Below are 25,323 nucleotides of genomic sequence, written 5' to 3'. Positions count from 1 at the left end.
ACCAGGGCTCACCTTGCCCTCCTCGGCTAGTTCAGGCACATCCCCCCCAGGACCTGGCTTGAGTTACACCCCGAATCCTAAACCTTAGCGATCTCTTTGGGCTCCTCAACCTTTGGGTACCCTAATCCATAGTGACAGGGCTTCCTTTTGAATTCTAGCACCCACTGTAAATTATTTGATGGCTTATCTTAAATGATGCAGTTCTTTAGGAGGACATTAAGCCCCAAATAGGATGGCCTAGTCAATATCAGGAAGGTGTCAGCCTCTGAGAGTGGAGGTAAGAAATGGAACAATAGATCCCTTTGGCCATCCGCAGACTAATCCATGCTCAAAGATGCTTTGCGCTACTGGTGGAGATGAGGGTGTGTCCTCAGACTCTATCTGGGTGACTATTGCTCTTGAAAGGAAGCCATAACCTCATCAAGGGTGCTGGAACCTGAGCTAACACTGGTCACCTGGGAAAGCCTCCCCAGAACAGAGTAGTTGCCGTTGTGTTCCAAAATTGTGTTTTTATATATTTTAAATTCCCAGCATTAAGAAAATTGAGAGGTCAAGGGGTGTCTGGCTGGCTTAGTCAGCAGAGCGTGCAACTCGTGATCTGAGGGTCAGGAGTTCGAGCCCCTTGTTGTGTATACTTTGGAAAACTGTAAAAATGTAAAAATAAACTTGAGAGGTCTAACACGAAAAAATTGGGGTTTCCAGCTTCTTCTGAAAAATCTCCAGATCTGACAACACGGGGTCCACATTCCTACAAGGCACCCATCCGGTAGAGCTAAGTGGCCCTTAACATGGGGACGCAGGCCCACAGGCCACAGGACTTCCTGCTTTCCACCGTCTCCCAGATACAGAGGCTGAGGGTCCATTGACAGTTATGACAACACTTTTGCTACCGGGTTCCTACACCAGGCCTGCTTTCCCCATCGGTGTTACCTCAGGGCCCCAGTGACCAGCCACTGTCCGGGGAGAGGATACCCTGATGAGATCTCAGTCCCCTTGCTTGAATGATTAACTTACACCTTTCTGCTTGGCATACCCTTCCCTCCATTCCTTGCCTGAGAAATAGCTCATCTATTTGTCACCTCCTCTGTGAAACTGTCCCTAATGGCTCCAGACACAGTCATTCCCTTCCTCCTCCGTGTCCCCTTAATTCGGTGTTTTAGTTGTCTCGCACACTAGACCGAGAGCCAGAGCATACAGACTCTTACCTCTTATCCCTGGTGCTAGGGCCTGACCTATAATGCTCCTTGGTTTGTGGAGTTCACCGTAGAGAAATTTGAACACGAGCCTAAATGATAGGTAGGCAATGGGATGGCTATGAAAATAGAAAATCATAGAGGTTGAAACAGTTTATTTTTAAAATTTTTTTAATGTTTATTTATTTTTGAGAGACAGCGAGAGGGGGCGGGGAGGGGCAGAGAGAGAGAGGGAGACATGGAATCCAAAGCAGGCTCCACTCTCTGAGCTGTCAGCACAGAGCCTGACACGGGGCTCAAACTCACGAACTGTGAGATCATGACCTGAGCTGAAGTCAGACACTTAACCGGCTGAGCCACCCCGGCCCCCGAGGTTGAAGCACTTTAATACCTATCACTCATTTATCCCGTCTCCCACCCACCTCCCGCCATCAACTCTGTTCTCGAAGAGTCTTTCTTATGGTTTGTTTCCTCTTTTTTTTTCTCCCTTCCCGTATGTTCATCTGTTTTGTTTCCTAAATTCCACATGTGAATGAAATCATAGGGTATTTGTCTTTCTCTTGACTTACTTATTTCACTTAGCATAATACATTCTAGCTCCATCCATGTCGCTGCAAATGGCAAGATTTCATTCTTTTTGATGGCTGAGTAATACTCCATTGTTAACAGGTACCACATCTTCTTTTTTAAAATTTTTTAATGTTTATTTATTTTTCAGAGAGAGAGAGAGAAAGCGAGCATGAGTGGGGAGGGTCAGAGAGAGGGAGACACAGAATCCAAAGCGGGCTCTAGGCTCTGAGCCATCAGCACAGACCCTGACATGGGGCTTGAACTCACGAACTGGGAGATCATGACCTGAGCGGAAGTTGGACGCTTAAGCAACTGAGCCACCCAGGCACCCCTGTACCACATCTTCTTTTTCCATTCATCAGTCGATGGACACTTGGGCTCTTTCCATAGTTTGGCTATTGTCGATAGTGCTGCTATAAACATCGGGGTGCATGTACCCTTTCAAATCTGTATTTTTGTGTCCTTTGGGTAAATACCCAGTAGTGCAATTGCTGTATCATAGGGTAGTTCTATTTTGAACCTTTTGAAGAGCTTCCATAGTGTTTTCCGGAATGGCTGCCCCAGTTTGCATTCCTGTGAACAGTACAAGAGGCTTCCCCTTTCTCCACATCCTCACCAAACCTGTCGTCTCTTGTGTTGTTAATTTTAGCCATTCTGATGGGTGTGAGGTGGTATCTCATCTTGGTTTTGATTTGCATTTCCCTGATGATCCAGGTGATTCTGATACAAGTGGCTTATAGACCACTGTTTTAAAGCACTGTTTTAAGATTTTGAGTTTATGTGTGTAAGGTAACTATGGCCAGAAATAGACATGTCTGGAGGGGTGTACAAGCTCAAGAATTTGGTTTTAGACACGTTGAGCTTGAGATGACCATGGAAGAGCTACGTAGAGGGTGTCCATCATCAGCTGGAGAGAAGACACTGAGGCTCAGATTGGAGACCTCAGAGGATGCTGCTGACTTAGGTAGTACCTGAAAGTTCATTCAGGTGACTCTGAGTGATGGACCAATTGAAGGAAGAAGGCATAGATGCATAAGAGTAAAGCGCCTTGGGGTGCCTGGGTGGCTCGGTCGGTTAAGCATCCAACTCTTAATTTCGGCTCAGGTCATGATCTCACAGTTCATGAGATCCAGCCCTACGTTGGGCTCTGTGCTGACAGCGTGGAACCTGCTTGGGATTCTCTCTTTCCCTCTCTCTCTGTCCCTCTCTTTCTTTCTCTCTCAAAAAATAAACATAAAAAAAAAAAAGAGTAAAGGGCCTTGGAATAGTCCCATGTTTAGGGATGGATGGAGGAAACAGTGTCAATGACAGAGATCATTAGTCAGAGAGGCATGTGGAAATATAGATTTGGTGTAGAATTTATGGAAGAAAGGTGGGAAAGAGAAGGGAAGAAGGAAGAAAGATAAGGGAAGTGGGAAGTGTCATTTTATTCTATTTTATTTTATTTTATTCTATTCTATTCTATTCTATTTTATTTTATTTTATTTTATTTTATTTTATTTTATTTTATTTTATTTATGTTTATTTATTTTGAGCGAGCTAGCAAGAGAAAGAGAGAGAGAGAGAGAAAGTATGCACAAGAGCAGGGAAGGGACAGAGGGAGAGGGAGAGAGAGAATCCCAAGCAGGCTCCGCACTGTCAGCACAGAGCCCAACACAGCGCTCAATCCCATGACCCTGGGATCATGATCCACGTCAAAACCAAGAGCTGGACACTCAACAAACTGAGCCACCCAGGGGCCCCAGGAAGTGTCATTTATTATCTATTATACTCCAGGTACTGAGATAGACACTTTGTATATATTCTCTTGTTTAATTCTAATTGGATACCTCATCCTGACTCCCTTCAAACTAGTCTGCTCAAGATATCCATAGTGATCTTTCCAAAGCACAACACAGGTCATTTCGCTGTCCTGGCTAAAACTGTTCAATGATTCCCTATTGCCATCAGGATAGTCTAAAGCCCTTGATTTGCTTCTACAGCTTTTTTTTTTTTTTTAATAACTGCTTTATTAGGTTATAATTCACATACCATAACATTCATTTTTAACGTTTTTATTTATTTTTGGGACAGAGAGAGACAGAGCATGAACGGGGAGGGGCAGAGAGAGAGGGAGACAGAATCTGAAACAGGCTCCAGGCTCTGAGCCATCAGCCCAGAGCCTGACGCGGGGCCTGAACTCCCAGACCGCGAGATCGTGACCTGGCTGAAGTCGGACGCTTAACCGACTGCGCCACCCAGGCGCCCCAACATTCATTTTTAAAGTACACAATTCAATAGTTTTTATATTCACCAAGTTGTGCAACCATTACCACCATTTTAGAACATTTTTTTTCCTTAAGGTTTTATTTTCAAGTAATCTCTACACCCAGTGTGGGGTTTGAACTCACGACCTCGAGATCAAGAGTCGCTCGCTCCACCAAATGAGCCAGCCAGGCGCCCCTAATTTTAGGACATTTTCATCGCCCACAAAAAGACACCCCATGCCCATTAGAAGTCATTTTCCATTTCCCTTTTCCCCAGCCCCCAGCTGCTAATCCACTTTTACTTCTATGGATTTGCTTAGTCCGGTCATTTCCTATAAATGGAATCATATAATATGTGGCCTCTTGTGACCGATTTCTTTCATGCAGCATAATGGTTCATGTGTGCTACAGAGCAGGCCCATACTCCCCATTCCTTTTTATGGCCAACTAATATTCCTTTGTATGGTTACACCACATTCTGCTTCATTCATCTGTTGGGCATGTAGATTATTCTCACTTTTTGGTTATTATAAGACTGCTATGAACATTCATGTGTAAGTGTTGGTGTGGATGTATGTTTCATTTTCTTGAGTATAGACCTAGGAGTGGAATTGCTGGATCACGTGGTAATCTGTTAAACATTTTGAGGAACTTTCTCAAAGTGGCTGCACCATTTCACAACCCCACCAGCAATGTATGTGGGTCCGAATTTCTCACCAACACTTTTCCTTTTTTTTTTTTTTTTAATTAGAGCCTTAATAGTGGGTGTGAAGTGGTATTTCATTGTGGTTTTGATTTGCATTTCCTTAGTGACTAATGATGAGCATCTTTTCTTTCTTTCTTTTTTTAATGTTTATTTATTTTTGAGAGGGAGAGGGAGAGGAGAGAGAGAGAGAGAGAGAGAGAGAGAGAGAGAGAATGTAGGTGAGGGGAAGAGAGATGAGACAGAGGACCTGAAGCGGGCTTTGCACTGACAGCAGAGAGCCCCATGCAGGGCTCAAATTCACAAACCATGAGATCACGCCCAGAGCTGAAGTCAGACACTCAACTGACTGAGCCACCCTGGTGCCCCGATGAGCATCTTTTCATGTATTTATTGGCCATTTGTACATCCTCTTTGGAGAAATCTCTATTCATACCCTTTGCCCATCTTTAATGGGTTATTTTTTTATTATTATTGAGTATAAGACTTTATAATATTCTGACTTTATAAGACTTTATAACAGTCTCTTATTGGGTATATGATTTGCAAATATTCCATTTTGTGTGTTTTCTTGTCACTGTCTTGATAGTGTCCTGTGAAGCACAAAAGTTTTTAATTTTGGTGAAGTCCAATCGATCTATTCTTTGATTTCTGATGCTTTCAGTGTCATATCTTAATATACTGTTGCCTAATCCAAGGTGACAATGATTTACACCTTCTATTTTCTTCTATGAATTTGGATTCAATTTTGTATATGGTGTGAGGTAGGAGTCCAAATTCATTCTTTTGCATGTGGATATTCAGTTGTTCCAACACTATTTATTGAAAAGACATTTATTGAAAAGACTGTTCTTTCCCCCATTGAACTGTCTGTGGCCCTTCTTAGCTGGTCCTCTCTCAATCCTGTGGCTTTATCTTCTGCCCCATCCCTCCTCCAGCTTGCCCTCCATCTCCTGTCCCACTAAATGATTTGCGTTTTCCCAGATGAACCATGTTCTTTCTCACCTCTTGCCTACTTCTCAGCATGCTGTTTCTTTTACTGGAAAATCTCCCTGACCTTCTCCCCACATTACCTGGCTATCTTCTCTAATTATCTGGCAGGTCTAAGCTTAGGTATTGTATTTTCCAAGAAACTTTTCCTAAGCCCCCAAGAATATTTTAGGAAGAGCAGATCTGTGCTTCCAAAAGACCATGTACTTAACCCCACAGGGGCTTTTTTTGTGTGCCTCGCACTCAGCAAATATCCAATAAATGGATGAATCCCAGAAGGAAGAAGGCTGTTTCTAGAAGAAACACTAGTGAGTATTGTATATTGCTACAGAGAGTTAAGGGGAATGAGCTCTGAAAAAATGCAGCTGGGTTTTGACTATTTTTGTCATTGCAACTAGGGAAGAGTTTCAGTAGCTTGGTGGGTGTAGACACCAGTGGGGGAGTTAAGGAGTGAATTGCTGATGACAAAGTGAAGTTTTAGTTACAAACTATTTATGTCCAAGTTTGTGAGGAAAGGAGGAAACTCATGGACACTATGAAACAGCTTAAAGGATAGAGGTAAGGGTTTAGTTTTATTGCTATCGGTCCATCTACCGCTTTTCTGAATTTCAGAGAATTTGACTTCTTTTTTTAAATGTTTATTTTTGTATTCTGAGAGAGAGAGAGCATGAGGAGGGGAGTGGCAGAGAGAGAGAGGGAAAGAGAGAATCCCAAGCAATCTCCACGCCATCAACGCAGAGCCTGACACAGGGCTCGAACTCACGAATCGTGAGATCATGACCTGAGCCAACATCAAGAGTCCAACACTTAACTGACTGAGTCACCCAGGCGCCCCCAGAGAATTTGACTTCTAACGAGGGTCACTTTCTTGGCTACTTATGCTGTCAGTTTTAGGGACACCCCATGATTTCCCCACTTACCCTCCTACTACCACATTACATCTCCCCACCTCTGACTGTGTGTCAATATATGTGTTTATACACACACACACAAACACTCTGTGCTCATCTCAGCATCCCCCAAATCTAAACATTCTGGGAGTGACCAAGGCCATTCTCCAAGTTGGGCTAAGCTATATTTGCTCCCAGAAAACGATAACCTATAAGAATCACCTTATAGGGCATCCAGCCAGCTCAGTCAATAAAGCATGCAACTCTTGATCTCAGGCTCATGAGTTCAAGCCCCATGTTGGGTGTGGAGCCTACTTAAAATAATAAATAAATAAATAAACATAAAAAGTTTTACATATATATATAAATTCATATATATATACATATATGTATGTATGTATATGTATATACATATATGTATATATGTATATATATGTATGTATGTGTGTATATATGTATATACATATATGTATATATGTATATATATGTATGTATGTATGTATATATATGTATATATATATATATGAATTACTTGTTTGGGGAGAAAAAGGAACAGGTCTCTTAATATCATGGTGGCACCAAAAGCATCATAGAGTCTTCTCTCCCTGCCCCTCATTCCCTGACATCTATCTCCCCATGTCACTCAGGCTGGAATGGAACAGCTTCACAACTTTAATTTTTCACATCCTTAGTGATTTATCTCCAACTCTGAGCTGCTTCCATATCTTTGGGATTTTCCTCCCAGAGGTAAATATGCCTGATTATGAGACCGCCAACCTGATTAGCTTTCACCACCAGCCTTACACAGCTCACATCGTACCCCATACTTTTGAATAGCTCCTGATTCACCTGCCCTTCCAAGAGATGGCCCAGCAAGGCAAAGCTGGTACAGTATTGAGGCATTCCCTCGGGGTCATAGCCCAGCTCCACTTGCCCCTTCTCTAGGGCATGCTTTCCATCCACGATGGTGCCTGTCAACACTTGCACTCTGCTCAAGTTCGCTGGATGCTTCAAAAGGACTGTCAGGTGGTTCCCTGCACTAACATTTTGGGTCCAGAAGAATGACTCATCCAGAGTGTAGGCCTTCCAGGGGAAATGAACATCAAAAACCTTCATATCTGTGAAAATGGCTGCAGGTGGGTTGTCAGGACCATAGGGGTTCTTTTTCCGGACTGGCGTGGCCTTCTGACTGTCATTGGAGGTATAGTAGGAGAACCTGTGGTAGAAAAGGAACGGTCTGCAGAGGATTGGGTTTTTCTGAGCTAGGAGGGTACGGAAGTGGGGGATCAGTCTGTCAAGGGGCTTTTCCTTGTAGAAGAGGAGGAGGAAATGAGCCAGGAGTGGGAGGTCCCTGCTGTGGAAGAGTTTGCCGAGGAAGCCCATATTAGAGAACTCCAGTAGCACCCATGGGTCGGACCTCATTGTGTCCACCTTCCAATGAATGTGGGTGATAGAGTTGGGGGCACAAAGGACATTGTCCTCCAGTAACAGGAAGTATTCAGAGAGCTTTGCGGCAAAGCTCATGAGGAAGGCATGATCTCTATTCTGCTTGGAGTAGAATTCCCCACGGTGGGCCTCCTTCCTCGTGTCATCCGTGGTGCGGTAGGCATCAGATGGAGCATGAATCAGTAGCAGCTTCCCTGACAAGATCTGTGGGCTGAAGAGGGTTGAAATATGGGCAATGGTTTCTCTGAGCCCGGTGAGGTCAGAATGTGCCAGATGAACCAGTACTGTGAGACGTTTCTGCTCGATCTTAGAGGAAGCACGGAACAGAGAGACCAGGGTGTACAAGAGGCCGCTTTGATCTGGTCGTGGCACTGAGGAGATCCCCACTGTCAGCCACGCTAAGGAGAGGCAAAAGAGGGACAATTGTCAGAGTACGTCGGGTTTGGTAGTGAAGGTAGTCAAAGGGTTAAGGGTTGGGATGCTCTCTGGGACCTTCTCTGTTCCTTTCTTCCCTCTTCTAGTTCCCATCTGTGCTCTCTTTTGGTAGAGGGGGTGTTTAGATCACTGCTGCTCAGAATATGGTCCTTAGTCCAACAACATCAATCTTATCTGGAAGCTTATTGGAAAAGCAGAATCTGGGTTCCTAGATAAACTGCCTTTTAACAGTATCACCAAGTACCTTCAATGCACATTAAAGTCTGAGAAGCACTAAACTAGGTGATGCTGAGTCCCTGTGGGTCCCTTTGAGTCGTCTTTGAGCCAGAATTTTGTAGCACATGGTTTAAGTGCTCAGGAGTATTAGCTAACATTATAGTTACTATAATTCTTTTTGTTTTACAGTTCACCTTCCCAAAGCTCAGCTTTAGGTGAAAGGAAAAGCGCTTCTCCAAAAGTCAAGAGCCCTACGTTCTTGTCCCAGTTCCACCACTGACTGTGTGACCTCGAGCAAGTCCCTTCACTCCTGAGCTTCGGTCCTGATTCACAAAACTGAGGGATTTGGACTATGGCTCTAAGGCCCTTCTAATCCAAATGTTCTCTAATCCGGTGATTCTGCCTTCCTGTAACAATGATCTTTTCCCTCCTTCTTCCTCATTCCTGAACTGTCTGCCAGATTCCAATATTCCTGGGAGCAGTCCTGCCTTTTTTCCTCTCCCTTCTTCTTTCCTTCCTAGCTACCTTCTCTTGATGTCCCTACTTCCCTCAGGGTACCCCACTCCCCTCCTTGGAACTCACTCTTTCTTCTCTGCTGAATTGTCTTAATATACTGGAAGGTATGATTCTGCCAGCCTTCCAGCAGTCTCACATCTTTTCTTTTGCCATAACTGTCCTCCTAGATCATTGACAAAAAGCAAAACGTGTACCTCCTTTCATAAGAAGAAGAGTGTTTAGCCCCCTAGAGGATTCTCATAAGCTTTTCCAGGAAAGAGGAACTCTCCCTAGAGTGAGCCCAGCACATTCTCGGGGTGCCTGACCACTGGCCAAAGCAATGAGGGCTCGAGCACTATATGCTCTCTTCCTTACCTTAACAAATATTGGGGTTGGGGGAGCAGCTTCTTTATGGACCGATGGGTCCAGGTTCATATCCCAACTCTCTTTGGAGCTTCCTGCTCGCAGGTGCAAGGGAGCAGGTGCTTTGAGAATCTACCTGTCCACACCATTCCCTCCCTACATCCTCAATTCCCACACTGAGAGCAAGGGTTGCTACTTGGCCTTTGAAAGCCGTCACGTTCTGAACATCTTCAGTTTCCCTGGGGGTTTTCAAAGTGACGAGGAGCCACAGGAATCCAATGCCCACTGAGGTTATGATGCCGCGCCTGATGGAACACCGCATGGTGTCTGATGGGATACGGTTCCTATAGCAAAAAGTCAACATGTAAAGCAGCTGGGGACTCTCCCCATCCATCCATCCATCCATCCATGCCTAGAACTTCTCCTTTGTCTCCTGGAAGCTTTCCCCCTCACAATCCCCCATATTCTATCCTTCCTCTTCATCATTGTTAACTTATTTCCAAAGCCTGCCTTCTTATCTGAGTTGGGGACCTGATGGAATATAGCCTTATTCCCTGACCTAAAGAAGGAAGGTCGCCTGTCCTGTGGCCTTTGTTGCTTTCTCTTTATAGGTTTGTTTGGAGATTCAACTTTCCCAAAGTTTTCCCTTTTCAAAATGATGAAGGTCAGCTGGGGCTTCAGTGATGAGGCTCCTTTATCTTAGGAAACAGATGGCCACCACCTACCCTTGCTTTTTTAAACAAAAGTCAGTTTATTAAAATAGCTGAACTTGGGGTGTCTGGGTGCCTCAGTCGGTTAAGCATCCAACTCTTGATTTCGGCTCAGATCATGATCGAGCCCTGCACTGGGCTCTGCACTGACAGTGTGGGGCCTGCCTGGGTTTCTCTCTTTCCTTCTCTCTCTGCCCCTCCCCTGCTTGCTCGCTCTCTCAAAATAAATAAAATAGCTGAGCTTAAAGTATTGCTAAATACTAAGCAATGTGGTGCCTTTATTACTCTTTAATAAAGGATATCCTTAATTTATTCCAACCTTTAATCTCATTCACATACCTTGATCAGAACATGAATCTGTTAACTTAGAATGAAAAAAAAATCCTTTCATGAATGTTGAGCTTTGACTTCAGGCTTATTGAGCCTCAAAAGCACTTGTCTACTTCTCTCTTCCTCTGTTAGTGCCTTTTCTCCGGTGAGAATGTATTTCCCTGGTTGTTTCTAAATGATCAAAGGAAAGGTTTTAATATGCCTCGGCACCTGCTCTTGATTCTGTCCCCTTATACAGCCAGTACACAAAAGAAAAGAAATTGCAATTGATAACTTCCGTGCTCCCGAGGCTCTAATATTCTCCAATCTCCCTGTTTTCTGGATCCTGCCAGTGCAGCCTTTTGATAGAGGTTAACACCCTTCTCTCCCTTAGCCATTTAGCTTCTTGATAAGAATTATAAACATAAAACTTATACGTGGTAGGAAGGCTTCACAGAGTAAACTTTTCTTACCTGGTTTCCTTAAGTCAGGACTTTGAGTCACTTAGGTGATTCAGATACAAAGCCCTTGATGTCAAGGAGGTGGGCTTCTTTTCTCTAGGACAAAAATACAAGGGTACATACCTTGATTAAAAAGGCTGTACAATGACAGCTGAAGGAGTTCACTGCCACAGCCATAGTTCAGTTCTCCTCTGCACCTCCTGTGTCATTTACCAGTCACAGCCAGAGTACTGCCCTCGTCTAGCCCCGTGAGTCCCACAGACTTCTGGGAGAGGCAGGAGAGAGAGAAAAAGAGGAGCTGGGGTGCGGAGCGCCAGTCACTCAGGTGTAACGACAGAGAAGGTGAGGCCAGGCAGAGCAACCTGAGGCCTCTCCAGCGTTCCGGCTTGGAGCTAAGCTCCCTCTGTGATGTTACCCTTGTGTCCTCTCCACCTACTCCCCTACCATCGCAGGGATGCGTGTGCCGGCCTTACAGGGGAGCGGCGTGTGCTTAATTATTGCCAGCTATTATTATTCATTCCAAAGACCACCATCAGCATCTTTTTTTTTTTAATTAAAAACAATTGTTCTAATGCTTATCTATTTTTGAGAGAGACAGAGACAGAGCTTGAGCGGGGGAGGGGCAGAGAGAGAGAGGGAGACACAGAATCGGAAGCAGGCTCCAGGCTCTGAGCTGTCAGCACAGAGCCCGACGAGGGGCTCGAACTCACAAACCGTGAGATCGTGACCTGAGCCGTAGGCGGACGACCAACGGACTGAGCCACCTGGGCACCCCACCATCAGCATCTTTTAACAGAGAAAAGAGATACGGGGAACTATCAAACCTCCCTTCCACCATGCCTCCACTTCCCTGAACCTCAACTCCACACTCTCCTCCTCAGGGAGTTGTGCCCTGACTCCCACTCCCCCTCACCGGCTCAGGGTGCTGCACCCCTGCAATGACCCTCTTTCTCTTCTGCGTTATCCTCTACTCCCTCTCTGCTGGACCATTCTCATCATCTTGACCAGGAGCTCTACTATCTCCCAATGGGGAAAAAAAAAAAAAAAAGCAAAATTCCTCTCTAAATTCATGTTCTGTCCAAATTCTGCCCACTCCTCTGGAACCCCAACACAGCACAACTCCTTGAGAGCATTGCCTTTATTATTTAGCCCCACTTCATTTCACGTTTTCTCTCATCTTACTCAACCTCTCTGCAACTTTTGACATGGTTGACTACTTCCTCCTTGAAATGCTTTCTTCCCTAACATCATTCTTGCCCGCACTGACCATTCTGTTTGTTTCCTGGCTCATCCTCTTCCCAACCTATAAATGGAGGAGGATCCTAGGACTCAGTCTTTGGCTCTCTTCCTATATGCTCTCCTTGGGTGATCTTACCCAGTCCCATGGTTTTAAGTACTATATATTATACATGCATGTGTGTGTATAACTATCTTCATATATACAATATATGTGTGCGTGAGTGTGTGTGTGTGTGTATACATTATTCCATATCTGTAGGCTTTTACATATATAAGCTTGTGGGCATATACATAGATATACACACACGCTGATGACCCAGGGCAGATCTTGTCTGCAGCCCTGACTCCTGTCCTGAGCTCCAGGTTACTCGACTATTGAACATCTCCATTTGGATGAATAAAAGGTATTTCAGCTTTAACAGAGTCAAAACAGAAACATAGATCTTCATATATCCCCAATCTTTCTTTTAAATAAGTTTTTGAAGTTTGCTTATTTATTATTGAGAGAGAGCACAAGTTGGGGAGAGGCAGAGAGAGAGGAAGACCCAGAATCCCAAGCAGGCTCCAGGCTCTGAGCTGTCAGCACAGAGCCTGACGCGGGGCTTGAACCCACAGACTGTAAGACCATGACCTGAGCTGAAGTCAGACACTTAACAGCCTGAACCACCCAGGTGCCCCCCTATATCCCCAATCTTTTCCTCCACAAGCTTTCCCCATCTCCCTAAATAGCACCACCATTTGCCCATTTACTCAGGGGAAAAATCTAGAAGCCATCCTCGGTGCCTCTCTCCCTTGAACACTCTACGTTCAATCTAATCAGTCCTGTTACCGTTTCCTCCAAAATGCATCCACAGCATGACCTTTTCGCACAACCTCTACCACTACCACATGAGTCTGGGCCACAGTCGTCTCCTGCCTGGACTATTGCAAACACCTTCTAATTGGTTCCTCACCTCCGCCCTCATTCTCCTGTCATCTATTCTCCACATGGCAGTGAGAGAGACCTTTTAAAATTACAAACCAAATGCTATCCCTCCCTGGCCTACAATTCTCCAATGACTTGTGGCTGAAAGATGAAACCCAAACTCCTGACCATGGCCTACAAGATCCTGTCTGATCTAGCCCTTTGCCTGCCTCTTTGACTTCATCTCCCCTGACCCATTGGCTTTCTTGTGGGGAGGAGCATCATCCCTTGGACATTTCAAGCTCTTTGCAGACTCAGGTCTCCATATATGGTACTCCTCTTCTTGGAACTATCCTCTGTAGAGGTCCCAAGAGCCATCTTCTTCCCAACATTCAAATGTGAGCCCAGATGCTCTCCCTGCCTGCAGTCACTGTGCCTAAAGTAGCCACTCACCACGCCTCCCACCCAGCCTCCCATCACTCCATCACATATCCTGTTTTCCTTAGCATTGATTTCTACCAGAAACCATCTTACCTGTATGTGTTTATTGTCTGTCTCTATCCACCAGACTAGAATATAAGTCCTTGGAAGGCGGGGACTTCGTTTTATTCAATGCTATGTCTACAGCATTTTGCATAGTAATTGGCCCAGAGAACATGCTCAACGAGTATTTATAAACTCACTAATTGTCAGGCATTATGTGACAATGGTGAGTGACCATGTATTTCTTCAACAAACACTGTGCTAGGTGTCAGGGACACCACAGTGCCAGGACTGTGCGGTGTAACAGGGGAGGGTGATATGTGGGTGATGGTTAAGAGCACAGATTCTGGACTCAGACAGCCTGGGCAGAACCTGGTTCTGCTAAACTTCTTGGCTATGTGACCTTGGCTAAGTGACTCAGCCTCTCTGAATCCCAGTCATTCATCTAGAAAATGAAGATAAAAATGATGCCTATTCTCAAGGGTTCTTAAGAAGATTTTAAGAGATCATTCACACAAAAATGCGTAGCACATGGCAAACATTCAATAAATGTTAGCTTTTTTATTATAAGGAACAAGTATCGTTTTCAACCATGATGGCACTGTCTTCTTTTCCCTCATATCTGGGAGGCCCGCCTTACTTTAATTCCTAAGCCTTCACCCCAATTTTACTTTCAGATTCTTACACTGATGCACAGCACTTTGAGAACCTTTCCATAGCTTGTCATTTGATTTCCGCTTCTCTGAGGGCTTTAGAGGAGGCAAAAAGTTGAGGGAGGGAGGAAATATTAAAAAGCAAGGACACCCCCCAGGTCCCTCATCAACATTGCAGTTATGGGTTGGCCATCTATGACACTGTGCTTATTGCTATCGTATGTCCTGGGTGTGGGCTCCAGACTTTGCTGGAAGTCAGAGTTCTCCTTTAAGCCCAGGAGGCTGAACCTGACCCACAGGGTAGGGATGGAGCAGGAGCCCACCTCCATTCCAGCATTTCTCTCTGGGTGCCTCAGCTAGTGCTCCCTTGGCAACCATTGTTCTTTCTGAAGGTCTGAAGTGCATCATCCCCCTAGCCTCTCCAGAGCAGGTGGCTCCACACAGAACATGGTCTGATCACAAGCTCATTTGATTGGCTCACACACTTTAAAAAAAAAAAATTTGTTTGAAGATTGAATATGTAGAAACTAGGGGAATTTGGGGCGCCTGGGTGGCTTAGTCGGTTAAGCATCCAACTTTGGCTCAGGTCGTGATCTCACGGTTCGCGGTTCGAGCCCTCCATCGGGCTCTGTGCTGACAGCTCAGAGCCTGGAGCCTGGAGCTTCAGATTCTGTGTGTGTGTGTCTCTCTCTCTGTCCCTCTCCTGCTTGTGCTCTGTCTCTGTCTCTCAAAAAAGTGAATAAACATTATATGCTAACTAATGTGGATGTAAATTAAAAAAAATAAAATTAAAAAAATGAATAAACGTTAAAAAAATTAAAAATTAAGGGAGCTTGTATAAAAACCTAGACTTTTGGCCTCTCTTGAAAAATTGCAACTTGCTGCCCACCCTGGCCTGACTTAGTGACGGCCCTGGTAGCCGGATGTGCATTCTCAGTTTCCTACTCTACCTGGCTGACTTTCCTCATTTGCCTTGCCCCCTGTAGGCATTTGAGTCTTTGGCCACTGCTCCAAGTCAGGTCTTGGGAAACTGAAAAACCATGCTAGATCCTGGTTTTATACCAGGCACCTGTCTGGGATAAGGTGCTAAAAATATGAGGCACAAAGTGATCCCTGGGGTTCAAGTGCTGTGGTCAGGGGTAGGAGGAAAATGAATCGATTGCAATGAAAAACGGACAGAAGAGAAACGAGCTGATGACTGATTTTGTATATGATGTGGTCCATATCCTGGAGGACTTACAGAAGACATGAGGGGGGAGGGGCAGTGGCCAAAATGTAAGATTATACGGGTACCAGTAGAGAAAACTCACTGCTTGGTGTAGATCATCTTGAAAGCTGCCCACTCAGCAGGAAAAACTAGCTACAGAGCAGCATTTTTCAAACTGAGGCCGCAATCCGTTCATGGGTTATAAAACCAGCTTCATGGGTCTCCATCAGCATGTTTGTGTATCACTGTGTAAGGGCCAGTACTGTTTTGTGAAACTTTTGTGAAACTCTTGGTATATAAACACAGTCAAGAAGTGTGAAGCCACTGAGGCTTAGGGGAGAGAATGGATACATGTTGGCAGGTTAAGGGGCAGCGGGTGTGAGATTCTGAGCTTTAGAGAAACCACCTTGATGTTTGGGGATGATCAAAGGCTTTAGGATCATCATTCTAGTCCTAACGCTGTTATTATCTGTGTGGCTTTAGCTAATTAACCTTTCCGAGTCTCAATTTCTCCATCTGAAAAGTGATGACACTGAAACCCCCCCCTACCTTATAGTGTTGATACGTCTAAGAGACTACGTACCCCCAGCCACTGGCCCTGTCTTATTCATGTCAGAACAGTATTTCAGGTTGTTCATATATCACCCCTTCCTTCCAGGGGAGAGAAGAAAGAATTACCATTTAGCATTTAGTGTGTCTGACCCTGTGTTGGCCACTCAACCGGATTTGGTCAACACTGAATTTCAAATGAGCGTAGGAGATTCGGTAGTGCTTCCAGAAGTTCTGACATAATTAGTGTAGAAGCCATTTTCTTTGTGTTGGAAGACTTTCATCGTGGACACAGAGAATTCCAAACATTCCAACTATCCAAGGCCATAGGGCATGCTGCGAGGGGTGCCCCAGTCCAGAGACCTTAGTTGGGGTGGTGGCACCCCAGGATGAACAGGGAACGTGAATTTCCCTCTGCCTCTCAGCTTCTCTGCACAAGGTTGCTCTGAGAAAGAGTCTAGGGCCTCTAAAGTGGTCCAACCAGAAGGGGAGGAAACACCCTGAAGCCCTGTGTGGGTAACTCTGCCCCTCCCCACCCCATGGGCAGGGCTGGCCACACACCGTGGGAACTGCCCCGCTTGCCAGTGTCTGTTGGAGGCTCCCTGGGGACGGGGCCCAGGCAAGGGCCTAGCTCCTGGGCCCCACACCCTTCACACCCAGGTCAACCAAAGCGCTGAACCCTGGATCCCCTTGGTCTGAGTCAGCAGAGAAGGGATCCCAGAACTGGGGAGGAAGAAAACATGGGAAGGAGGAGAAGATGGGGATTTAGTTATCAGGTGTCTCCCCAGGATCCAGACCCAACTTCCCAGGGACAGAAGCCCAGAGATGAGACCCTTGTCGTGGGATGAGCTGATCTGAAAAGACAGTCCCCACAGCTGGGGGTAGGGCAGAATAGGGAACACAGAAGTCCCACACAAGAGACAAGTCTAGCAGAGGAGGAGGGTTTGCTGGTTCCTGGGAAACGAGCATGGCAGGGAATGGGGGAAGATGGGTTTATCCCACTATGTGGGCTCCCCCATCCCCCACATACTGATCAATTGTGAGATCTCTTCCTGCTTCACCTGAGCAACCAGATGCTTCTCCTGTCCTGTCCAAAGCTCCATCCTCAGCCAGTAGGAGCTACAGACACTCAAGGTCACTTCCCTTCTCCTTGAACAAATATTTGTGAAGTTTCTACCACGTGCCTGGTGCCAGGGCTAGAGACCATTACTCCTTCCCTCCAGCGGCTCCAATCCGGAGGAGAGGCGGGTGTAAGGGAAGAGGGCAGTGTTAAAAAGACAAATCCCGAGTTATGATTGCAGTAACAGAGAGTAGTAACGAGACGCTGTGGGAGTACACGAAATAAATAAAACAGGGAGGCCAAACAGGCTGCAGCTCATCTCGAGATCTCATGGATTGTGGGTTTCCACAGGGGACATCCGACACCAAACATTCCAGGACACCAAAAGTGGTGGGGGAGAGAGAAGATGGCATTGAATCCGAGGAGCTGAGACAAACTGTGAAGAGTCTGAGGAAAGGCCCGTGCACTGGGGAAATTGGGGGGAAGGGAGAAAGAGAGGAGAGGATCAGCAGGGCTGGGAAGGGAAGGGTGGTGTGAGAAGGGGTGCAGTGTTTAAGGGGGCAGACACTGGGGGTTCGGGGCGGAAGGCAGGCGCACCGCAGACACCGGGAGCCCGGGAGAGTGGTCGGAGGCCGCGGGCTGCGGAGGGGGTGGAGAGCGGCCCCTACACGTGCGCTACGTGCTGCGCGGGCCACCGCCCCCTCCCAGGCTGCTGGGGAACCGGGCCGGCCCTCCGTCCCGGAGCCCCGTCCCCCGGGAGAGCGCGGGGGACTGGCGGCTGGAGGTGGGAGGGGAAGGGAGAAAGTCGCTCTCCTAGTTCGCAGCCCTGGAGCGTGGTCGTCCCGTCGCCGAGACCGGAAGGAACGCGGGGAGCGCCTCATCACCAGGCGGGCGGATCTAGGGGCGAAGGCTGCAGATCTGGGGCGCAGGCCGGGGGCGGGGCGGGCTCGCGGAATGAGGCCTGCGGACGGAGGGGGCGGATGAGGGGGGAGCCCCCTGAGGACGTGTCCAAAGGATCTGGGGCAGCACAAATAGGGGTAGTTTGGGGGACGGCGGCCCGGGTGGGGCGGAGTGTTGTCCAAGAGTAAGGAGGGGGTTCCTGGAGACGTGGCACTCGGAGCGGGGCTTGGTTCCGCTCCGGCTGCCTGGGCTCCAACCCCGCTCTCCCCGAGCAAGCCAAACCGGACCCCGCCCAGGCCTCGCTCCCAAGGCCTCCGGGAGACCCAGCCCCGGGACCTCCTAGCCGGGGTTGCCCAGGTCCGGCCTCTGGGGCGTCCGGCCAGCCCCAGACGAGACAATGCGGCCCCGGCCCCGCCCCCGGAGGCTGATGCGGCCCTGGCCTTGGCCAATCACTGCCTGTGGCTAGGCTCTTTAAAAAAAGAAGAGCCGGCCGCGGTGTGGCTGTCAGCTGGGGAGGGATCCCTCCGCCCATGTAAACACACATCATAAAGGGCAAGGGAAGCGTCTTCTGCGGGGCGGGGGGAGTTGTCGCCATCCCGGAGAGCCCTCTGGGTCCCTAGGTTCCCCTGACTACCCTGGCAACCGCCCCCTCCCTCAACGTCACATCGGGTCCTCGGGGAGCCAAACAGCTGCTGCCAGATCTGGGAGCAACAAAATCTCATCACTTAGGGTCAATACCGGAAATGGAGAGAGCTTGGGAGTTGGGAGCGTGAGGGAGTTCTAGTACACGGCTGAGGATTGGGAAAGATTATCCCAGGCTCATTCTTCCTGTGCACCTCAGTTAATAGTCATTACTGGTACGAGTCTAGAATTTTTCTCAAAGTTATACTTATCCGGCTTGAAGGATGCCAATGTTAAGTGTGAAAATAGTCTTAACGTTCTCCCAGGAAAGAGCACATGACAGGAAATCAACTGCAGCAAAACCCTCAAAAGCAAATACACCCATGGCAAGGAGCAGCAATGATTCTTCTCCCCAACATTTTATTATGGGAGAATTTAAAATATTCAGCAAAGTTAAAAAAATTTTGCAGCAAATTCCTCTACACCCACCACTTAGGTTCTACCATTGACATTTTATTATAATTTTATCTCATCTCTATCTTACATTGATGACTTTTTCTCTAGTAGGATGCCAGCTGCCCCTTGGCTTAAGTCTCCGTTGCAGTGGGGAGCAAAAAAGGTTTATGTAGGTCCGAAGCCCTAGAGAGCCAAGAAAAGGAGTACCTTCTGCAAGGCCCTTTTTAAACAAACAGGTTAAACATGGGGCCCCAAAACATGGGGCCAAGTATCTCTGGGAAGAGTTTGTTGAAGAGGAGGCTTCTCTCCTCCCCACTTTTTAACTTGAAGAACCCTTAAGGATAAGAGAGACTTCTTTCATCTGGGTGAATCTGAAAACAGAGCTAGGACGCTGTTGGTCCAAATGATACTTCCATGGGTTTGGCTGCTTTCTGAATGAAAGAGATCTTTTTAGTGTTGAGGTCCTACTTGTTAAATTTCCTCTCTCCCCTTTCCTGGGCAGGGCACTAGGCACTCACCCTACATACACACATCCCACCCATGCCTCAAAAATGTTCTTAACTTTTAAAATTACTTAACCTCTCTGTGCCTCCATTGCTTGCTCTGCAAAATAGGGGTAATAGTAGTACCTACCCAACGGGATGGTTGTGTAGATTCAATGAGCTAATACACAAATACACGCAAAGCATTTACAACAATGCTTTCACACAGTATTAGATTAGCATTAGATAATTAATAGCTATCAGTCATATGCTAATAACTCTAGATTTACATCTCTATTTCTGATCTCTGCCCTTCGGATTTATACTATTCAGCCTGTTGGATATTTCCAACTGTACCGAAGAAGACACGTCAAACTCAACATATCCAGAAGTGAACACATGATCTCCCTCCTCATACCTCCTCATTTATATAATCCAGGGAAATGCATTGGCAATGCCCGTGCACCAGCAACCATTCAGGCATGTACCTAGACACCTGAATCATCCTGGATACCTTAGTGTCCTTCCCCAATTTATCACTATGTCCTAATTTTATCTCCTACATTTGCATGCATTCTTCCGAATGAATAGCACTGCTGCCTTAATTTAGGCACCATAGTTTCTCAACTGGATTGTTTTTAAAGTCTTTGGCTTCTCTCACGCTCAACCTTGCCATTATTTTGCTCCCGGACCACTCTTTTCTCTGTAACACCTCTCATTCCAAAAGATAGAGTCTCTATCACTTGTTAGCTGTGTGAATTTGGGCAAATTGCTTAAACAACCTGTGCCTCACTGTCCTTATTTGTAAAATGGAAGTAAGAGTACCTGCCTCAAAGGGTTGTTGTGTAGATTAAATGATTAATTATGCAAAGCACTTAGAACAGTGCCCAGGATATGCAAGTGCTCAAGAGTGTTAGCTTATTATTAACATTATAACTAGTGTTTTCTCACCTCCATTTTGTTCTTACTTTCAAGCCGGTCCCCCTACTAGAAAATCCTTCCCCATTATGCCAAATACCTTCGGCCCCTCCCCAGGTTTTACTAAGTGTATATACTTCTGTCATGGCACCTACCACAGTGTACTGACATGACTGATATAATCCATTTATGTGTCCGATTTTCTCCACCAGAGTATTAACTTCTTGAGGGAAGGGACTCTGGCACGTAGTAAATGGTCAATAAATGTTAGCTCCACTGGACCGTAAGGATCAACTTCATCCCGAGGCCGAAGGCCCGGGCCCCGCCCGATTCGGGGGCGGGGCCGGGAGCTCGGCGCGGGGTGGGGGTGGGTGGGGGTGGGGGTGGGACTCTTTTTCCTCGCCGTGGCGGCGGAGGCGCACGGCGTGGGTTAGCGGCAAGACGTCGTCGGAGGAAGGCTGAAAAAGCCCAAGGTGCTGCCGTTGCTAGTACAAGTCGGACTTGCCGTTGCCGGAGTCGCGTCTGCACCCGTCTCGGACCCAGCGCAGCCCGCCGCCGCGGTTCCGGAGCCCACCCTGCCCTCGCCCGTGCCCGACCCGCGGTGATGGAGCCGGCCACCGCGCTGCCCCCGGGCCCGCGCCCGGCGCTGCCCCTCGGGGGTCCGGGCCCGCTGGGCGAGTTCCTGCCTCCCCCCGAGTGCCCGGTCTTCGAGCCCAGCTGGGAAGAGTTCGCGGACCCCTTCGCTTTCATCCACAAGATCCGGCCCATAGCCGAGCAGACTGGGATCTGTAAGGTGCGGCCGCCGCCGGTGAGTCACGCCGGCACCCCGGATCCTGCTCGCGGCTGGGGGAGGGAGGTAGGACGCGCGGGCCGGGGAGGCCCGAGGCCCGAGGCGCGGGGGGCGGGGAGCGGGGGTCGCCCCGGAGGCCGCGTCAAGTTTGGGGCTGCCCCGGGGTCGGAGTTGAGGCCGGGGGAGGAGGACGGGGCTTCTTCAGGGTGGGAGATGGGGAGCGTGGGAGAGCGGGCGCTTCGGCGGTGCCACCCCGAGGGCCCCGGGCGACGCGCGGCCCGAGCGGACGGGTGTGCGGCCCGGCCGGGGGTTCGGGTTCGGTTCCGGATGGAGTGGCGGCCGGGGTGGGCGAGGGGGTGCTTCCTGCCGGAGGCTGGCGGCGGCGCGGGCGAGGAGGGCGGGCGCCGGGCCCGGCGCTGCTCGGCGGGCCGGGGCTCGCCTCCTCCCCCGGGGTGCGGGGGTGTGTGCTGGGTGGGGGTGGGGGACTTGCGAGTTGTCGTGCGCGGAGGAAAGTTTTCAATATGGCGGCGGGAGCCCCTGGTCCTTTGTGTGGTGGCGGCGTCGGCCCGGAGCGGCCCTCACCTGGGCGCCCCACCCCGCGGGCCGGGGCACCCCCTTGCCCCCCGGGCTCCGGGCTTCCTGCTGTTCCCCGGGCCGGGCTCGAGGAGGGGGCGTCCAGCGCTGCCGGGGGGCGGGGAGGAGCCGCGGGGCCGGCCCCGGAGCCGAGGTGTTGTGGGGGGCGTAAGTGTGTGGGGGGCACTTGGGGGTGGTGGGGGAGCGGGACCGGCGGCGGAGGGTCCGGGGCCCGCCCGGCCGCGCACACACCCGACTTCTGGCCCGGCCGCCCGGCTCCCCGGGGAGGTCTCGGCTGCGCTGGTGGGGTGGGGGGCGAGGCCGTGCGGTAGGGGGACATGTCAGACCAGGAGACCTGCGAAGCCGTAACGCGCACTTCCCGCGCCCCCCCACCCCCACCCCAACCCCCGGAGGCTGAAATGCAGCCCCGCTTCAGCCCTGCGAGTCGTGCCTAAAGCGCCTCGGGCCTGGGGGCTGTGTGTGTGAGGGGTGGGGTGCTGCTGAAGTCATCCCTAACGGCTCCAACGTTGGCTCCAACGTTCGCTGAGGAGAGCCCGGCCGGCCCTCCGCTGGCCCCCACGCCCGCCCCCCACCCCCGGCTGGAGCTGGGTGCGCGTCGACACCCCTGTTTTTTTGCCCACCTTGCGGATGGTCGGAGTCCGAGTTGGCCTAAAGGACGGTTGGACGGGCCGGGACCGTTGGGAAGGATGTTTAACTGCCTTTCCTACAGTTTAAGAATCTTCTCCCCACTCTTCCCCGCCCCCCACTCCACCCCCACTTCCACCCCCATTGGAGGAAGATTCCCCCCTCCCATCCCTTTCTTTCTTAAGCTCGCTCTTTGTAATGACATTTGGAGTTGCAGGGGTTCTATATGTAGTCATTAGGGTTTGGAAATCAGTTTTGAGGGAGATCTCTTAATACGTCGTTTCTGCCGTCTCCCTTCCCCCTCCCCCCCAAATTAAAACACGGACACCGTACTTTGGTTTTTCTTGGACAAGTTTGAAAATGAAGATGAAATCTATGCGGCAGAAAATAACTGGTCAGCTCGTATGGGGGAAATGTTTGAAAATAGAACCATTTCTCTCAAGTGGACAAGGTTGATTCTTGTTGCTTAAGGGACGTGCATTTCTTCTAGAGTGCAAAGGGGCCTGCAGAAGTTACAGCCGGAGCTGATTAGAGCCAAGGTTTTAATTCTTGAAGAATAGGTCATGTTTCAGACATTTAGCAGTTTAGTTTTATGCCATATGCTAGGAAGGGTGAGTGTGGATGTTGTACATTTGCATTAGTGGGATTTTAGTCAGAAATGAGGCAACTTGGTTAAGTTCTTGGTAACCAAAATGTGTGAAGTCTGGTTCCTGGGAGTGAGAGTTGTCCTCCATGTTGGTATTGTGGTGTACAAGGGCTGGGGTAAACCCTTTATCTTACTTTATTACCCTGTGCCTTTTCTAGGGCCCTTTCCCAAAAAGATAGTGTTGGCTCTGCTTAGGTTTGGCTACCCATTTCCTCATCTTGGCTGGGACAGGAATAGTAAGCTTTACAAAATGTGTGCTCATGTTGCCTTTTCCCATTCTGAATGTCAGACAGACATGATGGCCACCATTTTGTATTGAGAGGAGTACATTCTACTGCCTGAGGAAGGGTGTTAAAGAGGCACAAATAATCTACAAACACAACCAGTGCTCTGTTTTGGAGACCTCCTTTGTGTGAGGGGGGCTTTCTTCGTCCTTTGTTTAACAAAACTCCTGTGCCAAATGGAAAGAGTTTGTTGTTGATATAACCACAAAAAGGGAAATCTTTCCAGAAGTTGTAGCTCTTGAAGAAGGGTCTTGTTGGAACAAAGGTTTCTTAAGAGATGTAAACAGTCTTTGTTTCAGAAACTGTTTTGTTTTAGGAAGCTGTGAACAAGTGGTTTCATATAGTTGAAATAAAGCAACGACAAAAAAATAAGAGGTACGAAATACTGTCCAAGGCCATGGCTGTATAATGCCTGTGTTCTAGATGATTTTTGTTTGCTAATTTTTTGGAATACAAGTGGCTGTGTTAAAATGGAGATTGGGTCTGTTGGTATTTGTCCGTTGGGAGGTTAGGGGAAGAATTGTAAAGCACTTCCATTTCCTTTTGTTCTTATCTTTGTATCTTTAATTAATGGTACTTACATAGTTTCAGTTTATAGCTGCTTTCTGTGAGGGTCCTAAACTGCTTTGCTTTTGAAAACTTGGGGTTCACAGAAATTTGTGAAAATATGGTAAGGTAAATGTGATAAAGGATAATAAATCACGAAGACTGCTAAATCCGGAGTTAAAAGTTTAAAGAGGGAAATAAATGTTTTTCAAATTACATCGAGCATGTAGGATAACCAGGCTTGTTTCCTGGGCTTAAAAAAATTTTTTTTTAGTTTACAATTAATCTGACCTCTGGTTTTGCTACCTTTAAAATGCGCATTTTCATTTCCTCTTGATGTACTTAGATGTCTTTTTAAGGACAGATTTTCCGTGCCGCTATGTGGTATTTGGAAATGATTAATTTTAGGAGTGTAACTATTAGGCAAAAAATAGTTGGCTGCTCAGTAAATACTTTTTTGAGTCTCCCAAGTTTGATTGGAATATATTTGATGGCTTTAATAACTTTCTTTGTTGCCCTCAAATGTCTAACATTTGGCCACAGATAGACAGATTCCACAAATTTCTTCTGTGGCAGTGTCCAAAAATCAGGGATTTAAATCAAACCCCAGATGGCACAGTAGACACATTTTTTTCAACTTTAACTTCCTGTGGGTCTTTAGTTTGATCCCTTCATTTTATAGCTAAAGTGTAATACTCTCAAATGTTTTAATATAGTCAGCATCTTTGAGTAGGCCTGCTGGTTCTACCATTAGGAACAGGGTGGAACTTAAATACACATTTCTTTGTATGGTTCGAGGTGTTAATGATACGGAGCTCATTTACTCTCATTCCAGCCTATCAATCTCCTTAATTTTAGGTTTGATTGACTTTGGCCTAACCCTCTCTGTTTTCCCATTTCCTTTGGTGTCACAGTATTTTTCTCTGGTTGGGATTCTTTGGCCACCTTAGACCCGCTTAACATTTGGAGAAAAGGCTTATCAATGGAAACATCCTTGAATGAAGGAAGAACTTATAATGACTACTGAAAAATAACAGCTTTATTTAGATATAATTCATATACCATACAATTCATCAATTTAAAATGTTTTTAGTTGTAGTTTTAAGTAGTTACAGAGTTGTAAAACCATCACCACAATCAATGTTAGGACATTTTCATCACCCCCAAAAGAAACCCTGTACCCACTTGTATCTGCCTTTTAGGACAAACGTAGGACTATACTGCTCATAAGAAAAACTTTTTTCCTCACTTAGTAGGAGGTTGGATTAAGTCCTACAGATGTAGTTCGAAAGTTCCTTAAACAAAGCAAAAACAAACTTCATTTGTTATAGTTTTTGAAT

General features: G+C 47.5%; 2 protein-coding genes across 4 annotated transcripts in view; one reads left to right on the top strand and one right to left on the bottom strand.

Annotated features, from left to right (window-relative positions):
* Positions 1–7,246: 7,246 nt before the first annotated feature.
* LOC121021638 (alpha-1,3-mannosyl-glycoprotein 4-beta-N-acetylglucosaminyltransferase-like protein MGAT4E) lies at positions 7,247–22,561 on the bottom strand. 2 transcript variants are annotated; one of them, XM_040462199.1, is made up of 6 exons: positions 22,504–22,561; positions 11,040–11,123; positions 10,597–10,758; positions 9,744–9,891; positions 9,272–9,368; positions 7,247–8,436 (listed from the first exon to the last, which is right to left on the bottom strand). In XM_040462199.1, exons 4-6 carry the CDS (start codon positions 9,867–9,869, stop codon positions 7,289–7,291), a joined length of 1,371 nt encoding a protein of 456 aa, XP_040318133.1. In that variant the 5' UTR covers positions 9,870–9,891; positions 10,597–10,758; positions 11,040–11,123; positions 22,504–22,561; the 3' UTR covers positions 7,247–7,288. The 2 variants fall into 2 exon arrangements, with proteins under 2 accessions (XP_040318133.1, XP_040318132.1); XM_040462198.1 differs by lacking the exon at positions 22,504–22,561 and adding an exon at positions 20,655–20,867.
* The window catches only part of KDM5B (lysine demethylase 5B), an 80,465-nt gene continuing 76,068 nt past the window's right edge, over positions 20,927–25,323 (top strand). Inside the window, exon 1 of one of the 2 annotated variants that reach the window (XM_040462197.1) lies at positions 20,927–21,307. In XM_040462197.1, coding sequence (XP_040318131.1) covers positions 21,104–21,307 — 204 coding nt within the window. In that variant the 5' untranslated portion in view covers positions 20,927–21,103. Of the gene's footprint in view, positions 21,308–21,487; positions 22,031–25,323 lie in introns of those variants that run through there. The other variant, XM_040462196.1, reaches the window with a different exon arrangement.

This window comes from Herpailurus yagouaroundi, unplaced genomic scaffold (genome assembly GCF_014898765.1).
Source record: "Herpailurus yagouaroundi ecotype Mexico unplaced genomic scaffold, PumYag 308, whole genome shotgun sequence".
Taxonomy (NCBI): Eukaryota; Metazoa; Chordata; class Mammalia; order Carnivora; family Felidae; genus Herpailurus; species Herpailurus yagouaroundi.
Note: the sequence above shows the minus strand (reverse complement) of the source record. Positions and strands in the feature narration are given on the sequence as shown.

What these genes read in the sequence shown, in the direction of transcription:
- LOC121021638 (XM_040462199.1), bottom strand. Translation starts at nt 9,869, where the DNA reads ATGCGGTGTTCCATCAGGCGCGGCATCATAACCTCAGTGGGCATTGGA. An exon ending in TGACGGCTTTCAAAGGCCAA is followed by an intron (nt 9,369 to 9,743) that starts GTAGCAACCCTT and finishes TCAATGATCTAG; the next exon opens with GAGGACAGTTATGGCAAAAG. An exon ending in AATTCAGCAGAGAAGAAAGA is followed by an intron (nt 8,437 to 9,271) that starts GTGAGTTCCAAG and finishes GCCTCTCCTTAG; the next exon opens with CGTGGCTGACAGTGGGGATC.